The 17,986-nt window shown below is 31.4% G+C and overlaps 1 protein-coding gene across 1 annotated transcript in view; it reads left to right on the top strand.

Moving 5' to 3' along the window:
* LOC143201507 (adenosine receptor A2b) overlaps positions 1 to 17,986 on the top strand; it is a 169,423-nt gene that overhangs the window by 105,490 nt on the left and 45,947 nt on the right. The window contains exon 2 of the mRNA XM_076412627.1: positions 6,213 to 6,933. Within this exon, the coding sequence (XP_076268742.1) occupies positions 6,362 to 6,933 (572 nt within the window). The 5' untranslated portion in view covers positions 6,213 to 6,361. The remainder of the gene's footprint in view (positions 1 to 6,212; positions 6,934 to 17,986) is intronic.

Genomic DNA, 17,986 nt, shown 5'->3' on the forward strand with positions numbered 1-17,986 from the left:
GGAGATACCCGGTACCCGTCCGAGATATCCGAAAGATAATGTAGGACGGATTTTTCAGCTCACATATACTGAAGAAATGGGACAGATCAAATCCTACGTAAATAACCGGGGGGTTTTTAGACTGATAGAAGGAGATTATTCCTTTTAATAATATTTACCAGATATTTGATAGTAAGGAGTATGAATTAATGTCGAAGGATTTTTCTAAAGTAAGATTTTATTGTAAATATTATATATGTATTTATATAGAATTCATTCACAAAGATTACTACATATTTTATGTAAATGCCACAGGCTTCATAACATACAGCAAGAAACTTAGTTTCACGCAATCCAAACACCCTTTGGCCGTGGTCATTATTGACAAAATTAAATAATTACATTAACAGTGAATACTTAATTTTGGTACAACGACTAAATATTCATATGTTGGAACTGTACAGAAGGGTCGACCCGTTACGTTGGGATTTGTTGGATGAGAAATTTATGATATGAGATAATATGATTATGAGAAAAAAATTATGCGACATCACAATAAATTACTACGAAAGACCACATATGGAGGACATACCACGGAAAAGTTTATCTGTATACACTCGAATAAAAATAGATCATTCGAGAACTCATAGTAATTACAAAAATCAAAGATAGATGTTCAGGATTGCAGATGAGACTTATTTTAGACTGCGAGATATGGATAGATTGATGCCATTCCTTTTGGTCTTAGGTGGTACTGGTCTCTAGACGGGAATATAACTATTACCATTAAGATGGGTCTATTATATATGTATAATATAGGGTTATTATATATGTTATATATTAATATATATATATATGTTATATATATGTTATATATTAATATATATATATGTTATATATTAATATATATATATATATGTTATATATATGTTATATATTAATATATATATATATGTTATATATATGTTATATATTAATATATATATATATATATATATATATATATATATATATATATATATATATATATATATATATTAATTATAAACTGTATATATGCTTGTAAATGTGCGTATATGTTTTTATAGGTTTATGAATACGTTATACGATATATATGTACATATATAGTCAATTCAAAAAAGCAGTCATATTTTATTTAATTTTACAGCCACAATAATTTATAGGTAAGAGTTGCTTTATTATATATACATTGAGTTTTTTCCACACTAGTATCGGTAGTATTTTTTGTATGATGCGTTTTTGTATGTAGTGGTATCCCCCGAGGGCCTAATTCACTTAATTAACAATTGTATATCTGAGTAATGTATTTTACTTTCATTAGAGAGCATATTTATATTTTACGCTTAGTTTTTGTTTTTTTCGATGCAATGTATCCTTGTAAAGATATTATGATATTACAATATTTCTCTTTAATTTGTCCTGTTACTATCTGTATACATCTTTTTTGATAAAACTACATTTAATCACTGCATTCTCCTTAATACATTTGCAATATTTGCAAAACGTTTAGTGTTATTTCTCTCCTCAAACATCTTAACCAAACGTTCATGTATATTCTGAATAATAACACACCTAGTCCTAAAGCTTTCATACTCTATAATACAACTCCCTACAACTGATATATATTAATTGTATACTGACCTTTAGTGGTTTCCTCATTCACACTGTCTTGGTAATCGTCAGCATTGAATCATAAACCAACATTCATAAGGTTTTATTCAATCACTGTCACTTTCAAAAACACTAATCAAGTGAATAACTAAGCTGTTTATTTCCAATCTATCAAACACTTACTCAAGGTTCTCCTCGACTTGAATATCTATTGTAATAATTCTTTGCAATACCAACTCAATTGGATTAAGAATGTAGTGATAGGGAGGAAGACGTAGTACTCTGTGGCCATAACATTCAGTAATTTTATCTACTATGTATCTTTCTCAGGCTTATTTCTAAAAAAGTAAATTACATAAAATGCAATTAAATATTTCATTTATATTTACCGAGTAATAATTTGAAATAGTTTCTTCTTTCATTCTTCAACATGATTTCCTCGAAACTTATTTTATGTACTTTAAGCCATTCCTTAATTGTAGCCTTTGTTGATGAACTTGTTGAGATTTTTTCAACCAGTGTACTATATATATATATATATATATATATATATATATATATATATATATATATATATATATAAATATAGATATATATGGTACATATAGTACATGGTTCCTCCAAGTTATTTAAAAACTCAGTCTTGGACTTAGAGAAACAGTAATTCTGCACCAGGAATAAAACCATTCCTGTTTCCAGCATGAAGAGCTATATGTTTGCAATTAATAAATGTTAGGATTAACAAAGCATTAAGGATTAACATTAATCGATAGTTATTCCAACATTTACCTTTGTCCAACAACATGTTGTTTTTACACTATATTTATTATCATCTTGCTATGAGCAACCCAATGTACCATTCTGAAATATTCATGTCTCATTTAAATATATCACTATTATTCTCATTTAAGTATATGATGTATTTCTTCCTTGATTTTATTATATGTTTTAAAAATAGTAATCTTTTAAAAGCAATCTCTGGAGTTCCATTAAACCCCTTCGTGGATTATCTTTACACCACTTAAATGCATTAAACAATGTATGAACGGATGTTCTACATCTCCGTAATAGGATATATTTTGGTAGTGATATCTTTTGGATTTATAGATACTTTCCAGACTAACAATATTCTCTGAAATTGTATAAAATTATGTTTCGATTGAAAAAACGACTTACTGTTTTATACATTTCGTATATTTGATCTCTGAAACACCAAACTGATATCGATTCGTAACCTGTTTCGCATAAACACGGTTTCTTTTTGGCGAATTTAAGATTATATTGTTTTTTATTTTTTGAGATATTTTAGTGACTGTGTCCGTACATTAGTATATTAATACAGTGCAGTTGCAAGGCACAAAAAATATTTTCAATAAAAACCGCGGCGATTTCAAATTGATTAAAACAAAGAGAGTTAGTAGAGTAACAAAGAGTTAAAAGAACGTTTTTATAATATATTATATATAATATATATACGGGTTTATAACCCGTAAGTATAATATTTAGAAGAATTTTCAGACGTTTGGCAAACGGACAAATTTTGCAGGCTTATTCCGTTACATGTTCGAACTTCTCTAACAGCTTTGTATCTCTTTTTAAATAGAATAAAATGACTAGGAGAATATTGTCTGACTGTAAAAGGAATTTACAACTTTAGATAGAAACATATTGACACTCCTATCACTGCTATCTTGAATTGACTATATGTATAATATGGGATTATTTTATATGTTATTTAATTATGAATTGTATATATGCGTGTTTATGTGTGTATAGATGCGTAAATGTTTATATATGTGTATGTATACGTTATACGATATATATGTACATATATGTACATATAAGACCTTTTTATATATACATAACCGAGTGTTAAATATTTAGTTTATAATAATTTTATTTTGCCAATATTGTAAAACATTTTTGTAAAAAAAATATACAAACTCAGACTCTAAAATGTCCGAGGGGCTATTGGGTCGTTAATTAATAATAAATTAACAAAAGCAACATTACATCAGGTGGTCAAACTATTGGGGACAATATTGAGATTAGTTTTCTAGTTTAATTGGATTTTTGTAACAAATGATTAGTTGGGGGTTCCTCGCACCTTTTCTAGTTGTATCTGTAATCTATTGGGATCATAAAAAGTACAAAAAATAAACGAAACAATTTTATAGTATTCATTTTAGGAATTTTAATACCATTAAGAAAGAATAGAATTAATTTTAATATTTAGTGGCGCCACCCTTTGCCGCAATAAGGGCTTCTATGCGGGTCAATATATGTTTTCGCATCTTCCTAGAGTTTGGAGTTGTGATGAAATTCTCTAATAAGAGTTGCAATTAACTGCTGCTTGGTGGTAATCACTTCTTTTGCAATCGCCCGTTTGGTGAGTTCCCAAATGTTTTCTATGGGATTCATGTCTGATGGTCACTTGGAAGGTTGATTTGTTGGAAAAGCATACGTGTAAATTAATAGAATTAATATGAAAAAATTGTTATTCACTAATTGTATTGTTCAAAAAAAGTTATGATTACTCGACTACAGTCTGCAATAGTCATATTTCGATATTGTTTAGCCCATTGGAGTGGTTTCTTTTTCATACTGTCGGTTAAGCGCGGTTTTTGGAAGGCTATCGTCATATTAGATTCTCTTCAACGGACCCTTTTACCCTTAGCGTTTATTATCGTGGTAAATGAGCAATGTTCTTTTTATGATATTCGAGGCAGATGTTTCTGATTTTTTGATCGGTACGAGGTGAGGTGATTTGCCGCAAGGGGCTTCTTATTATCAATTTTAATTTTAATTCGGTTGACCATGGACTTTAAAACTGCCGCAATTGCTCCCATCTCTCTGTGGAAATGTACGGAGTATACTAACAACCTTTCGTTTTGTATCTCTCTACGTTTTCTTCGAGACGTGTTTAAAGCTTTACCCATCCTAATAAGTCGGTTAAAAGTAATGAAATTATAATATTTAGATAATAAAACAACAATACTGTAAAGCGAGCGTTTTAATGGACAATTACTGAATGATGAGAACCGCAACACAATTGAAAATAACTTTTTAAATGGAATATGCAACGAATTACTCGCAGCAATAAATATTACTAACTGTTAACTATCATTCAGGGCGTAAACTTGACATCATATTGACATATAAATTCAATACCTGTTTGAGATTGAACCATGTTCCGGAATGTCTTAAAGTTGCTCGAATAATTATGCCTAAAAACCTGTCAAACCGGCAGAACATGTTGGAACTTACAGGCCTATTTCGTTATCAGCGATATCAAAATTATCTGAGAAACTGCTGTTTAGACGTATTAAACTATTTATAGAAATACCAGATTTCCAATTTCGATTTGGAAATCATGACTGACCAAGTACACAGAGTAACAGCGGTTGTTTAAAAAGCATTCGAAGAAAAGAAATACTGCTATGCAATATTCCTGGGCGTCTCACAAGCTTTTGACCAATACGCGTTTGGGATTAATCTACAAAATGAGCAAATAGCTACCGCAAAATTACTGTCGACTGCTGGAATCATATATTTTCGAAAGAAAATTTAGAGTCTCGTATGAAGAGACATTCTGAACGCTTAAAACTATTTCGGCTGGAATTCCACGGGGTAGTGCCTTGGAATCACTCCTGTATCTGCTCTGTGCTGCTCATATCCCAAAAACAGAGAAAACAGTAATTGGAACATTTGCGGACGACACAGTTATCATGGTAAAGGATGTATCTCTATCGAAGGCTGTAGAGACTGGGAAATTCAGCTTCAAATCTGCCCAAATCTGTTCATATTAATTCTGCGTTTCGGCGAAATGTCAAAGTCCTAATTATATCACTTGACGCATGCCCGTTTCCTCAAACATCCTCAGCTAAATATCTCGGAATATATCTCGATGGTAGAGGTTAAATTAAAAAATGCTCATGGAAACATCATGTTCGACAAAATGCAGAGGATATTAGACCCAAAGTCAAGCAACTGTATTGGTTAGTCGGAAGATACTCTCAAGTTGACCTAAAATTAAAAAGATTGATTAATTAGTCAATCATAAAGCCAATTTGGACCTATGGGGTTATGATGAGATATGGGGTTGCACTTAAACGTCAAACCAATTAATTATTTAGCGCACCGAAATCGAAGGTCTACGATTAATTTCCATTGCTTATCGCTACGTAACCAACGGAGAGCTGCATCGTGACCTCGGAATCAAATGGATACACGAGTGAGCCAAGATTTCGCATTGAAACATGAAATAAGTTAAATCAGGACAACGCGGGAGCAATACAGCTACTGGACAACACGCGAACCAAACCATACGAACTTGTTTAGTGTATATATACTTAACTTTAGCTAAAGTAGATTAGTTTTATTTTAATTTGGGAAATACGTTGCAGAAGTGCAAGAGAACAGTAGTAATAAATCAATTTATAAAATAAATAGCGAATATAAAATAAATAGTGAAAGCATGTCTAATATAAGATGTAATTAATAAAAAGATATCCAAGCAAATATATTAAACTATAAAATACATAAATAAAAGTACTGACCCTAATAATTTGACCATATACTGTAATTTATTCTGATTTCAGGTAAACAAACAAAAGAAGATCTCGGAAGAAGAAGCGGATAACTCACCAAGATACCGACTACCGAAATTCTGACCATCATCGACAACTCAACCTTCGCCAACATCACCTATCTCCACTCCCCCCACCTCCAGCCCTCCAATGAATCCTCAATGGACGACCTGCTGTTCAACTACAGCCAGTTGGCCCTCATCGGAACCAACCACGCCGACTTCACGGCCGACAACCTGTCCGAGGTCGACATCAGTCGCTCGATCACCAGGCTGACGTCACCGCTGGCCGTCACCGTCGTCGTCCTGTTGGTGTTCCTGCTCTCGCCTATGATCCTAATCGGAAACTCGCTCGTACTCGTTGCCATGTACCGATTCAAACGACTGAGAACGCCCAGCAACTACTTGGTGATGTCCCTCGCCACCAGCGACATGGGCGTGGGCATGTTCATGCCCGTAGGCTTCTACTTGGAACTAAACGGTGCGAACACGTTCTCCGGATTTCAAGTGTGTCTGTTCAGTTACGGTGTGGTGATCAGTTTGTGTTGTGTGTCCGTTCTAGTTATCGTTGCCATAGCGGTGGATCGGTTCACGTCCCTGGCCAGACCGTTGCGGTACAACAACCTGATCACTCACTCAGCGGTCGAGAGATATATCGTCATTTTTTGGATTTACTCGAGTTTGGTCGGTTTCAGCCCATTGGTCTATGCGATTTTTCTAGGCTCAAGAAAAAGGTAAGCGCTATACGTTTATCAGGTTTGTAATACCTTTTTACCAAATGTTGCGAAGCAATTATTCGTATTGTTTATTGTAGGTGTTAATGAAAAATATAAACTTTTTTATATACTTCTGATCGGCCTGTGGTCGAAATTCAACCACAACGATTTAAATTAATCACGTTTCTCTTATAACAATATAATTGAAAAGTCCCCGGCCTGACACATTGATGGCGTTACGATGGCGACAGCTGTCGGATCATTAGTTTGTGAATTATAGTATTTTGAGTGAAACACCTTTATCATTGTGCAAAAAATGGATAAAAAGGAATTTCGCGTGTTGATATAATATTGCAATTTAAAGGGAAAAATAGAGTTGAAGCAAAAACTTGGCTTGATGCCGAGTTTCCAGAATCTACCCCAGTAAAATCAAATATCAAGGATTGGTATGCTTAGTTTAGATGTGGTGAAATAAGCACCGAAGACGGTGAACGCAGTGGACGCCCAAAAGAGGTTGTTACCGACGAAAACACTTAAAAAATCCACAAAACGATTTTAAATGACCGTAAATTGAAATTGATTCGAATAGCAGACACTCTAAGGATATCAACTGAACCTGTGCATCATATCATTCACGAATATTTGGGTATGAGAAACCTCTGTGCAAAGTTGGTGCAGCGCGAGCTCACTTTTAACCAAAAACAACGACGAGTTGATGATTCGGAGCAGTGTTTGAAGTTGATAAAGCGTAATAAATCCGAGTTTTTGCGTCGATTTAAGACAATGGATGAAACATGGCTCCATCATTTCACTCAAAAGTCCAATAGACAGTTATTCGAGTGGACTGCACAGGATGAACCCGCTCCAAAGCGTGGGAATACGCAACAGTCGGCTGGCAAGGTTATGGCGTCTGTATTTTGGGATGCGCATAAACTAATTTTCATTGACTACCTTGATAATAGCATTTGTAGAAAAAGAAAGTGCTGCTTCACCAAGACAATGCACTATGTCACAAGTCAATGAAAACGTTGGCAAAAATCGATGAATTGGGCTTAGAAATGCTTCCTCATCCACCGTGTTCTCCAGATCTGGCCCCTAGCGACTATTTTCTGTTCTAGGATCTCAAAAGAATTCCCGCTGAGAAGAAATTTTCGTCGAATGAAGATGTGAATGCCGAAACTGAAGCCTATTTTGAAGCAAAGGACAAATCGTACTACAAAAATGGTATCAAAAAGTTAGAGGGTCGCTATAATCAGTGTATCACCCTTGAAGGGAATTATGCTAAATAAAAAAAATATTTTTGCCAAAAAATGTGTTTTACTATGGTAGGACGGGGACTTTTCACAGAGTATTTTTAATATAAGATCAGATATGCATTTGATACATAACAGTAACTAAAATAATAAATGTCTCTATTTTAAAATATATTAATATAAGTACTAATAAGTGTAAATTAGTACGCCACTACACAATAGACAAAGTATCATAAATAAGATTGATTTTAGAAATGTAAAAACTTCAAAGCATCAAATATAAGTATATATAATTTTTTTATTTTGATATTATAAACATAAGTATGGAATAATAAATGAATTAATGCATGCTTGTTTATTAAAACGTAGGATATATGAATAAAACAATTTTGAAATTGATATCTGACTTTAGCATGTATATTAAAACAACGAAAACATGAACATAATTAAGTAACTTAGTTTTGAACATTTGGAAATTTTAATTGAAGGAATATATTTACAATCATTAAATTAACTATTGATTTTCCAAAACTTCTATATAATCATGGTCATATATCTTGCTTAAAATATAATATATGGATGCTTAAAATGTACTGTTAATAATTCCTAATTTTTTCTATTGTCCTATGTGTTCCATCTATGCAAATTATATAGTTAGTTTCCTTTTAAATTCTGCATATTTTCATTAATTCTTATATAATGGTATTCATATAATCTTTATATTTTATTCATATTCTCACCTAAAATATATATTACAAAAATAATAAATACACCACGCTGATTAAAAAAATAATTTTTTACCTAAATTTTCAAATAATATTGCATTTTTCTTTGTTTATTTATTTCACAGTTCGATCTCGCCCTTGCAGATATTTCATCTTTAGTTTGTCTTCTACGGCTTTAATGTATCTATTGCTTTCTACTGTGCCTTATGTCCCACGAGTTGCATGTGGTGCTTTGTAAAGAAATGCATTTACTAAGGAAGTCTGAAATTAACCAGAAGTTAATATCACTAAAATTTACAAAACATTCTTAACAACCTTTAGAATTCCCTCTAGTATAATGATTCACCATGTCTTTAGGGTTCTATCAATTAATTACAGTCCTTAAGCAAGAACAAATTTTCTTTTTTTCTCTTTTTTTTGCCAGATATGGAATTTATTCAAAAGCAGATTTCAAAAATTTAAATATCTTGTAAGCAAATAAATCAGATGAATCTTGTTATTCTCGAATTTTGTTAATCTATGTTTAGATGAAATTTTTACATATGTCGGGTATGTTTAACAACTGTATGTACCTTCCGATAAAGCTGGCGCATTAATTTTTAATCTCTTCAAAAAATGGAAAATATAAATTTACGTCACCATATTATTCTTAATCGTTTTTGATTCAAATTTGCCAGAACTCTTTAAATCACTAACTCAGAACTCTATTCCAACAATACGGGAATAATTGAAAGTAACACAAAGCATTGTTTAAAATTAAACAACTTTATTTAATAATATTTTACTCATTTAACGTTTCAGTATCATTTCATTTGAAATTTTACATTTGTATAATACAAACATTCACCTTTATTTTATATTATAAACATCTTCGCAATTATTTATATTATCACTTGATTTTTGTAATTTTCGTGTGGCTTCTTCGCTATTATCTCCGACACCAAGAGTCGCAGTATCATCAGCAAATATAGCCATCGTAATAGTCTAGATTTTAATGAAGTAGTGCGTTATGTTGGTAATATTTTCACTAGCTTATAATAAGGCTGTGATGCCATACCTTATTGAAGGCTTGTGCTTCATCTAATAATATAGACGTAATGCATTTTTACCTTCATAGGTTCACCCAATAATAAAATATCATATCGGCCAATATTATTGCTGCCAATCATATCTAAATTAATCTGGAAGTTGTTCTTAAAACACCTCAAACTGATTATTGGGTGGACTAATAAGTGAAAAATAAAATTCAATACTACGATACCTGTAGTTTTCACATATAAAAATAGACTACCAGCCAGTACTACGGCAAAATACTTGGGCCTGACACTGGGTGCAGAGGTCAAATGAAATGAGGGGAACTTTATATGAAGCTCAAAGAAACTGCGGGGATTGCGTGGACGATTATCCGAATTGTTACCGTGCATTATTTTGAAAATAACGAACTTTATAAGCTACTATAACATTTAAAGTTTATCATGAAATTTGACACGTCTTGTTTTAAGGTTACTAGTACTAGTTTCGGTTTAGTACAAATTACCTACAAATTACCTTTTGACCACTCGCTGGTACTCAGAAAAACCCATTTAATATGTTTAGTTAAATATTTTTGAAAATGTATCTAATCGTAAAGGAAAACAAACTTTAATACGATAGGCTTCTGCATTTAATTAGATTTAAATTTATTTCGATCGATTTTGTAAACTTCAATTAAATCCCTGAAACGTTTTCAACCTATTCATACATTTATTTGGCATTGTTATTTTATGAAATAATACATAAATTTTCTCAATTGCTTTTTATTTTCAAAAAATTAGACTCAGAACAGTAGTAGTTTTCGCCGCTTACTTGTTTAATCAGTAGACGAGTCCGACAACGGAATTGAACATTAAAATAAGACAGATTCTCAACCAATTAGGAATCAGATTTGGTTAGTGCATCTTCACCATACTTTTCAGTTCGTAATTAAAATTCAATTATATTCAATTTTTTACTTTATACTTAATTAATAGAATTAATTCAACTTTATACATATTTATCTTTATTTTATACATTTTTTATTTTTCTTCTTTTCCTTAATAATTATATTTGTTATTATCAAATTATTATTATCAAATGAAATTGGTCCACATTAATTTACGCAAAGAAAAGGGAAAATACTTTTTTGTATTTTATTAAAACATTGTTTATTCTCCATAACTTTTAATACTAACAATGGTGTATTTATTTTGTAATGCAAATAAAAATGTAACGAAAAAAATGTGATAATACATTAGTACATTGGCACTATGCCTGGTTACCCTGATTTCCCATTTCCAATCAAAGCGGCAATGTGATCATTTTCCTTGTGGTTATGAAAGCAATTCGTATTTATGACAATCTAAATGAGGCTACAAATATCTCGACAAGAGCAGGAACATATGGAAAGCGTTCGATTGTTGTTTTCAATGATTTTCCTTCTACTTTCGGCTGTATACAATGACATTTACTTTGGCCAACTTTAGAAGCTGTTATTCTAAAATATTTAAACTTCTTCAGACATGTTACTATGGTTCTATTAGCTGCGCGTTAGTGCTAATGATGATTTGTTAATTTTAATTGAAATCCAAGTCGGTGTTCTCCAAAAGAAATATCCCTCCACTGTTCATCATAGTAGTGAATGCAGTTATACGAAAAGTTTTTAAAAACAGACCGGGCTATACATTCAATATGATTCTAACCGGTTCTTCACCAATCTGATATTCGTTGGTGACAGTGATGTATTTGCTGATACAGATGTGGAGGCTTCCATCATTGTTCATGAGACAGTTGCTTGATATATATTAAATGGTATGGTAAATACTTGGAATTAGTAACACAATATAAAAGATTGGCTCTAGACAGAAATAATATAGTGGTGAACTTTTGGTTCTCTATGATGGTATTTGTGAAAAAAAGGAAATATTAAAATTAAGCTAAAATCCGATTCTTACTAAAGCTTATCTTGCCAATCCTTCTGTATATTTCCGAGTCCTTCTGTATGCTCTTTTGTGAAGTAGGCTTTTTGGAAAGGAGAAATAGCGAGCAGTAATGAAAATGATATTGACCAAGACTATAGAAAGCGGTCTAAAAATTTTACTCTTAATTACCAACTGTGGCTATATTTGGCGAAGAATATTCGAAGTTCGAACACCAAGAGCAAGGTATTGATAAAGAAACCCCTGCTATGGATTGATGATGATGATTAGATATTAAATACAAGAAGGATGCTAACTAATCCATTAGCTATATTGTATTACGTATATAAACTCAATGGCCTTTCATTATATTTATCGGATGTTGATCTCAAGATAATAGCACATTGAATATTACATATTACAAGAGAATCTAATTAAAAATGCTTTTAAATACTCATCATTTCAATAATATTGTACAAGACATATTTATTTTGCTTTCTACAAATATTTCTTTATATTTTCTACATGCACAAAGTTAACTTAGCCACGATTTATTAACTCTATTTTTAATTTATTAAAACAAAATGAGACAGCACTAGCTATTTTAAGTTGTTTAAAATTGTTGAATTGTCTTTATAAAAACGTCGTTTCTACGAAAAAAATGTTCCAGTTTCATCTTCAGTTATTTATACAAGTAATTGAGACACCGGTTTCTTTTATCTGAAAATCTCGATTACGTTGCTGTTTCGTTTGTTACTTCTTTTTCTATACTTTCTGCACAAATATTCAAAATCTGTGCTTTTCAATTGATTTAATTTCAGTAGCCAGTAAGTTTCTTCAGTTTCATTCAATTTCACATTAGAAGTGAATTAAATAATTTTTCTTCAAATTTTAATTGCGTATTCTAAAATTATTTGACGTTCTATCATATTTTATGGGTAATAACTACTTTGTTATAGCATTTTTCATGAACTTATTTTAGAATCATGTAGCTTCCAAATATTTTATATAATTTATTTCGGAATTTATTAATGACAAAATGAATTTATTATTTCGGCTGTAATTTCGGAGGGTAGTGCCTTGATATTACTCTTACATGCTCTACTCTGTGTACCTGTTCACAACAAAAGGAACGCTTCTTGAAACATGTTCATAGAGTTATAGAAAAGTAACGGGCCAGTCATCGAGCGCAAGAAAATATAATTTAGTTAGCCCAACATTTTTCGTTGCGGCGAAAATAAAGAAATCTAATTATATCACTTGAGGGACGTCGAATTCCTCAAGCTGAATCAGCAAAATACCTCGGCATCCATCACGATGAAATATTAGAAACATCATGTTGGTCAAAAAGTTGAACAGATCGGTTCAAATAACTGCACTGGTTGATCGAAACATATTCTCAACTTTAGCTGATATCAAAGACATTGTCCATAACTAAGTCTATTAGGCTGTCTAAAGAATAAGAGGATAGTAGCTTTTTATAGAAAAATAATTTAGAAATAATTCAAGCATTAATAGTATAAATTTATATTCAAGATACTGTCGAGCTTTTAACAAAAATTTCAACGTTTTAACAAATGCTATAGAGCCGATCTGGATATATAGTATAAAGTTCTTATGTAATATTTTATAATTAGTTTTATTATGTATTAGTTTATTACTACTGTTTATTATTATTCAGTGTGGGATAAATACATCACTATTATATTTCCCAAATTCAAATTAAGTTAGACTAACAGGTCAATTGAAAAGTTCCCATCCTAACATAGTAAAACACATTTTTTTTTTGGCAAAATTAGTTTTTCTATTCAACATAATTCCCTTTAAGCGTGATACACTGATTATAGCGACCCTCCAACTTTTCGATACCATTTTTGTAGGACGATTTGTCCTTTGCTTCGAAATAGGCCTCAGTTTCCGCGATGACCTCTAGATTCGACGAACATTTCTTCCTAGCGAGCATTCTTTTGAGATCTGAAAACAGGAAATAGTCGCGGGGGCCCAGATCTGGAGAATACAGTAGATGAGGAAGCAATTCGAAGCCAAATTAATGGATTTGTGCTATTGTTTTCACTGACTTGTGACACGGTGCATTGTCTTGGTGAAGCAGCACTTTATTTTTCTTCAAATGCGGCTGTTTTTCGGTGATTTTGTCCCTAAAACGGTCCAATAATGTTATGTAATAGTCGCTGTTGATAGTCCGTCTTTTTTAAGGTAGCCAATGAAAATTATTCCATGCGCATCCCAAAATACAGATGCCATAACCTTGCCATCCGACTGTTGCGTTTTCGCATGCTTTGAAGCGGGTTCATCGTGTGCAGTCCACTCGGATGACTGTCGATTGGACTTCGGAGTAAAATGATGGAACCACGTCACATGCACGTTTCATCCATTGTCACATATCGACGCAAAACCCGGGTATATTACGCTCGTTTATCAACTCGTCGTTGTTTTTGGTTAAAAGTGAGCTCGAGCGGCACCCACTTTACACAGAGCTTTATCATATCCAAATTTTCGCGAAGTGTCTGCTATTTCATTCAATTTCAATTTACGGTCATTTAAAAGAATTTTGTGGATTTTTTAAATGTTTTCGTCGGTAACAAGCTCTTTACTGTGTTTCATTTCACCACGTCTAAACTTAGCATACCAATCTTTGATGGTTCATTTTCCTGGGGAGTATCCGGAAACTTGGCATCAAGCCAAGTTTTTGCTTCAACTGTATTTTTTCTCTTCAAAAAGCAATATTTTATCAACACGCGAAGTTCCTTTTTATTCACTTTTTTCACAATAACAAATGTTGCTTCACTCAAAATGCTATAATGCACAAAGTAATGATCCGACAGCTGTCAAATTTATACAAGCACCTTTTGAGGGTTAGGGCTAATTAAAAAATATATTGATTTAATATTAGTATCGTGTGGTTTGTTTCGCTAAAATATTCTGATTTCTTCTCACGTTGCTGCGATTTATTAAGCTTAATTTTTCTTTCTAGGTGACATATTGAATAACTTGATGATTTAGTGTGATGCCACACGATATGCGTCCCGTAAATTCAAATAGGCTTTCTAATTAACTAAAAACACGATCTCTTTAGTCTAAGGTACATTAAAAACTATCGTGGCCCGGAATATATAGCGACGAATATATATATATAGATATTGTATATATAGCGACGTCGTGTGCGTCTACATTGTTAGAAATATTTGAATAATCTCAGTATTGCTTGGAACGATATATATATATATATATATATATATATATATATATATATATATATATATAGACATGTATATATATATATATATATATATATATATATATATATATATATATAGCAAAAATGACTTTCAAAAATCAGTAAGAAGATGACATTAATTTACGAAACATTTTAAAGGAGGAAAAAAGAAAAATACTGCGTAATATTAAAATTTTAATTTATAAATTAAAGGATATAACACATATTTGCGAAATACAAATAATCAAGTATCATATATAAATAAAATTGTATGACTTCCTCGTAGATACATTCTTAATACTTCTAACACTATTTGCTAATTAATTAGAATACAACAAAAGTTGCAATAGCAGATTTTCCAAATAAAGGCAAGGTTACCATATTTCATGGAAAAAAGGCTTATCCACTGAAAAGCCACAACCATATTTAATGGAATCAAGATTTAAGTAACTAAAAACTCAATGATGTTAATATTTTGTGTGTTTTTTTTAGTATATTTCAAGTATTTTTTTTTATTTCTTCTTAGATATGCTTTCTCTCCTTTGGTATTTTGGCAGATTACTCCTTCTTATCAACAAATTATACAGCTGTAGCAAGTACAATATTTTCCCAAATAGCTACCTTTTCAGGATTAACGGTATGCAATCTTTTCCAGAACTTCTGCAATGCCTATAAACTGGACGATTAATTAAAATTACTTAAATATATAATTTCCTTATTACCTTGTCAAAATTCAATTGTAGTATATTATTCTGTGATTCATATTGGCTACTTGTACTTTAGCATCCTTAAAAAAACAGTATGTATGGATACTAAAATCATTAAGTTGAGGACACAGAGAGGTCAGATATCTTTTTTGTCATCGGCTTTAGCGTGCACTAAGCTCATGGTGAAATTTTCGCTTGTCAGTTTCTTTCTCTTGCTGCTAAGTATGTCTTATTACAAACTTGACATATTAATTTACTTTCACTGCAAAATTTAAGTCATTTAATTTACCCTATTTGTAACAACTCAAACTAAACTTACCTACTAACTAGCTGAAGTGTTAAATTAAAAGGCGTTCTTTTTAAGTAAAAAGAACGTTAAAAAATAACTTTATAAAAAGCCATATGCTTTAATAGTTAAACAAATAAATGGCCAATATTAAATCAGAACAATATGGTTTATCGCCATTTCTCTTGACAAATACTTATCTTACAGTATTCTGTAGTGTTGCCAAATTCTGTGGTGTACTATATGTTAAATTAAATAGTACAAATCGTATCCACTCTATTATTATTTCTTGTTTCACAACAAAATATAAAAGTTAATATCAGAAAGTCTTATTAAATAAACGATTTTTCTAAAATTGCATAAAGCAAATACCCTAACAGTGAATTTGGCAACATAGACTTATTGCCAATATACGAGTAGTGCCGGAAGTAGCCGAATCTCTGGACCACGATGATTTTTACTATATACTCTTATATCGAGTATTTTCGGACTAACCTATTTAGTTTGTTATTTGATTTTGTGATCTGCTATGCTTGTTTAACCATTTCGATAGTTTGTTAATAATATGTTTGAGAAAAATCTATTAACTCACTTAGTGTAAAAACAACTTTAAACGAGATTTAATAACGATTCCTTGATAAAAATGACAAATTTCACCTCGAAAGTCTAAGATAATTTCGCACAAACTTCCAAATTCCTAAAGGAATCTAATATAAAATATATCGGAGGGAGGCAGTGTTTGCGAAGGTGAAACATCTTTAAAACTTTTCACTATCCACCCGCGAGGAAAACTTCTGAAAAGAAATACTCCATTATATTTTTCCCCAACCGTTATCTGTTAGCTTTTTTTATAAACAGTATACAGCAATATATCATTGATATCACAAGGTTATTATATTACCGTCGTATCAGATGCTTCCTATAATAAATCAGAGAGAGCATAAGTCAGACTAGACTTCTTCTAGATTAAAAAAAAATATATTTTTTACAGATAATATTTTATTGCTTCTAAATGTTCAATTTAATGCAATTTTCTTTAAGAGTAACATGTTCAGTTCAACACTATTTTAGGTTTTCAAAAAGTGCTTTAAATCCGGTAACTTTTTTTTAATTATGTCAAACCTCTTCCTCTAAAGTAGTTTAAAGGTCTCTAAATAACTTGGCCAAAATAATTCGAGGCACTATTTGTTTACTGTAGTCATCATTTTCATCGTCTAAATTTCAAAGCAAATAGTTAACGTAATCGGCGGATATTAGCGAGTCATGCAGAACGCGATAACTATTATGATCCCTAAACCAGGTAAATCGTCCAGAAGAAGAGATCATATCGACCAATATAATATATAAAATCTATAAAAATATATAAGAAGGCTCAAACTAATTATTGAAGAAAGAGTTGAAGAATTATTGGGTAGACCCATGAGAAATCTACCCTATGAACTATGTAAATTTTACGTACATAAAATAGACTCTTAGTGTCTATAATAATATAATAATATAATATATAAAATATATAATATACAATAATATAATTTATATATAATATAATAAGTTGTTCGAGAGTAGTTCCGATCACTGTAATGTTCTTGGATGACATTGGATGCCACGGCCAAGACAAAAGTGAATGAAAATGGGAGAACTTTGTATAGTATGACGTAACAATCTCGCAATATTGCCGCATCAAATTTAAGTTTAGGTCTCATTCGACTCTGATATAAAAAATACTAATGTAAATAAAATAATGAAACAAAGAAACGTTATAAAATATAATTTATTTTGACATTACAGTATATCTAATAAATATATTATCCAAGGACTTAAACTACCGTTAATTAAACACCCACAACAGTTTGTAGGTTACAGTTGTTTTATTATGTTTGCATTAAACTTTTTTCTACACCAATGAGGTTCTACGCGCTATTTATATAGTGG

The sequence above is a fragment of the Rhynchophorus ferrugineus genome, unplaced genomic scaffold, assembly GCF_030347505.1.
Source record: "Rhynchophorus ferrugineus isolate W39M unplaced genomic scaffold, kcgeb_rfMv2 rfM8, whole genome shotgun sequence".
Classification (NCBI taxonomy): domain Eukaryota; kingdom Metazoa; phylum Arthropoda; class Insecta; order Coleoptera; family Curculionidae; genus Rhynchophorus; species Rhynchophorus ferrugineus.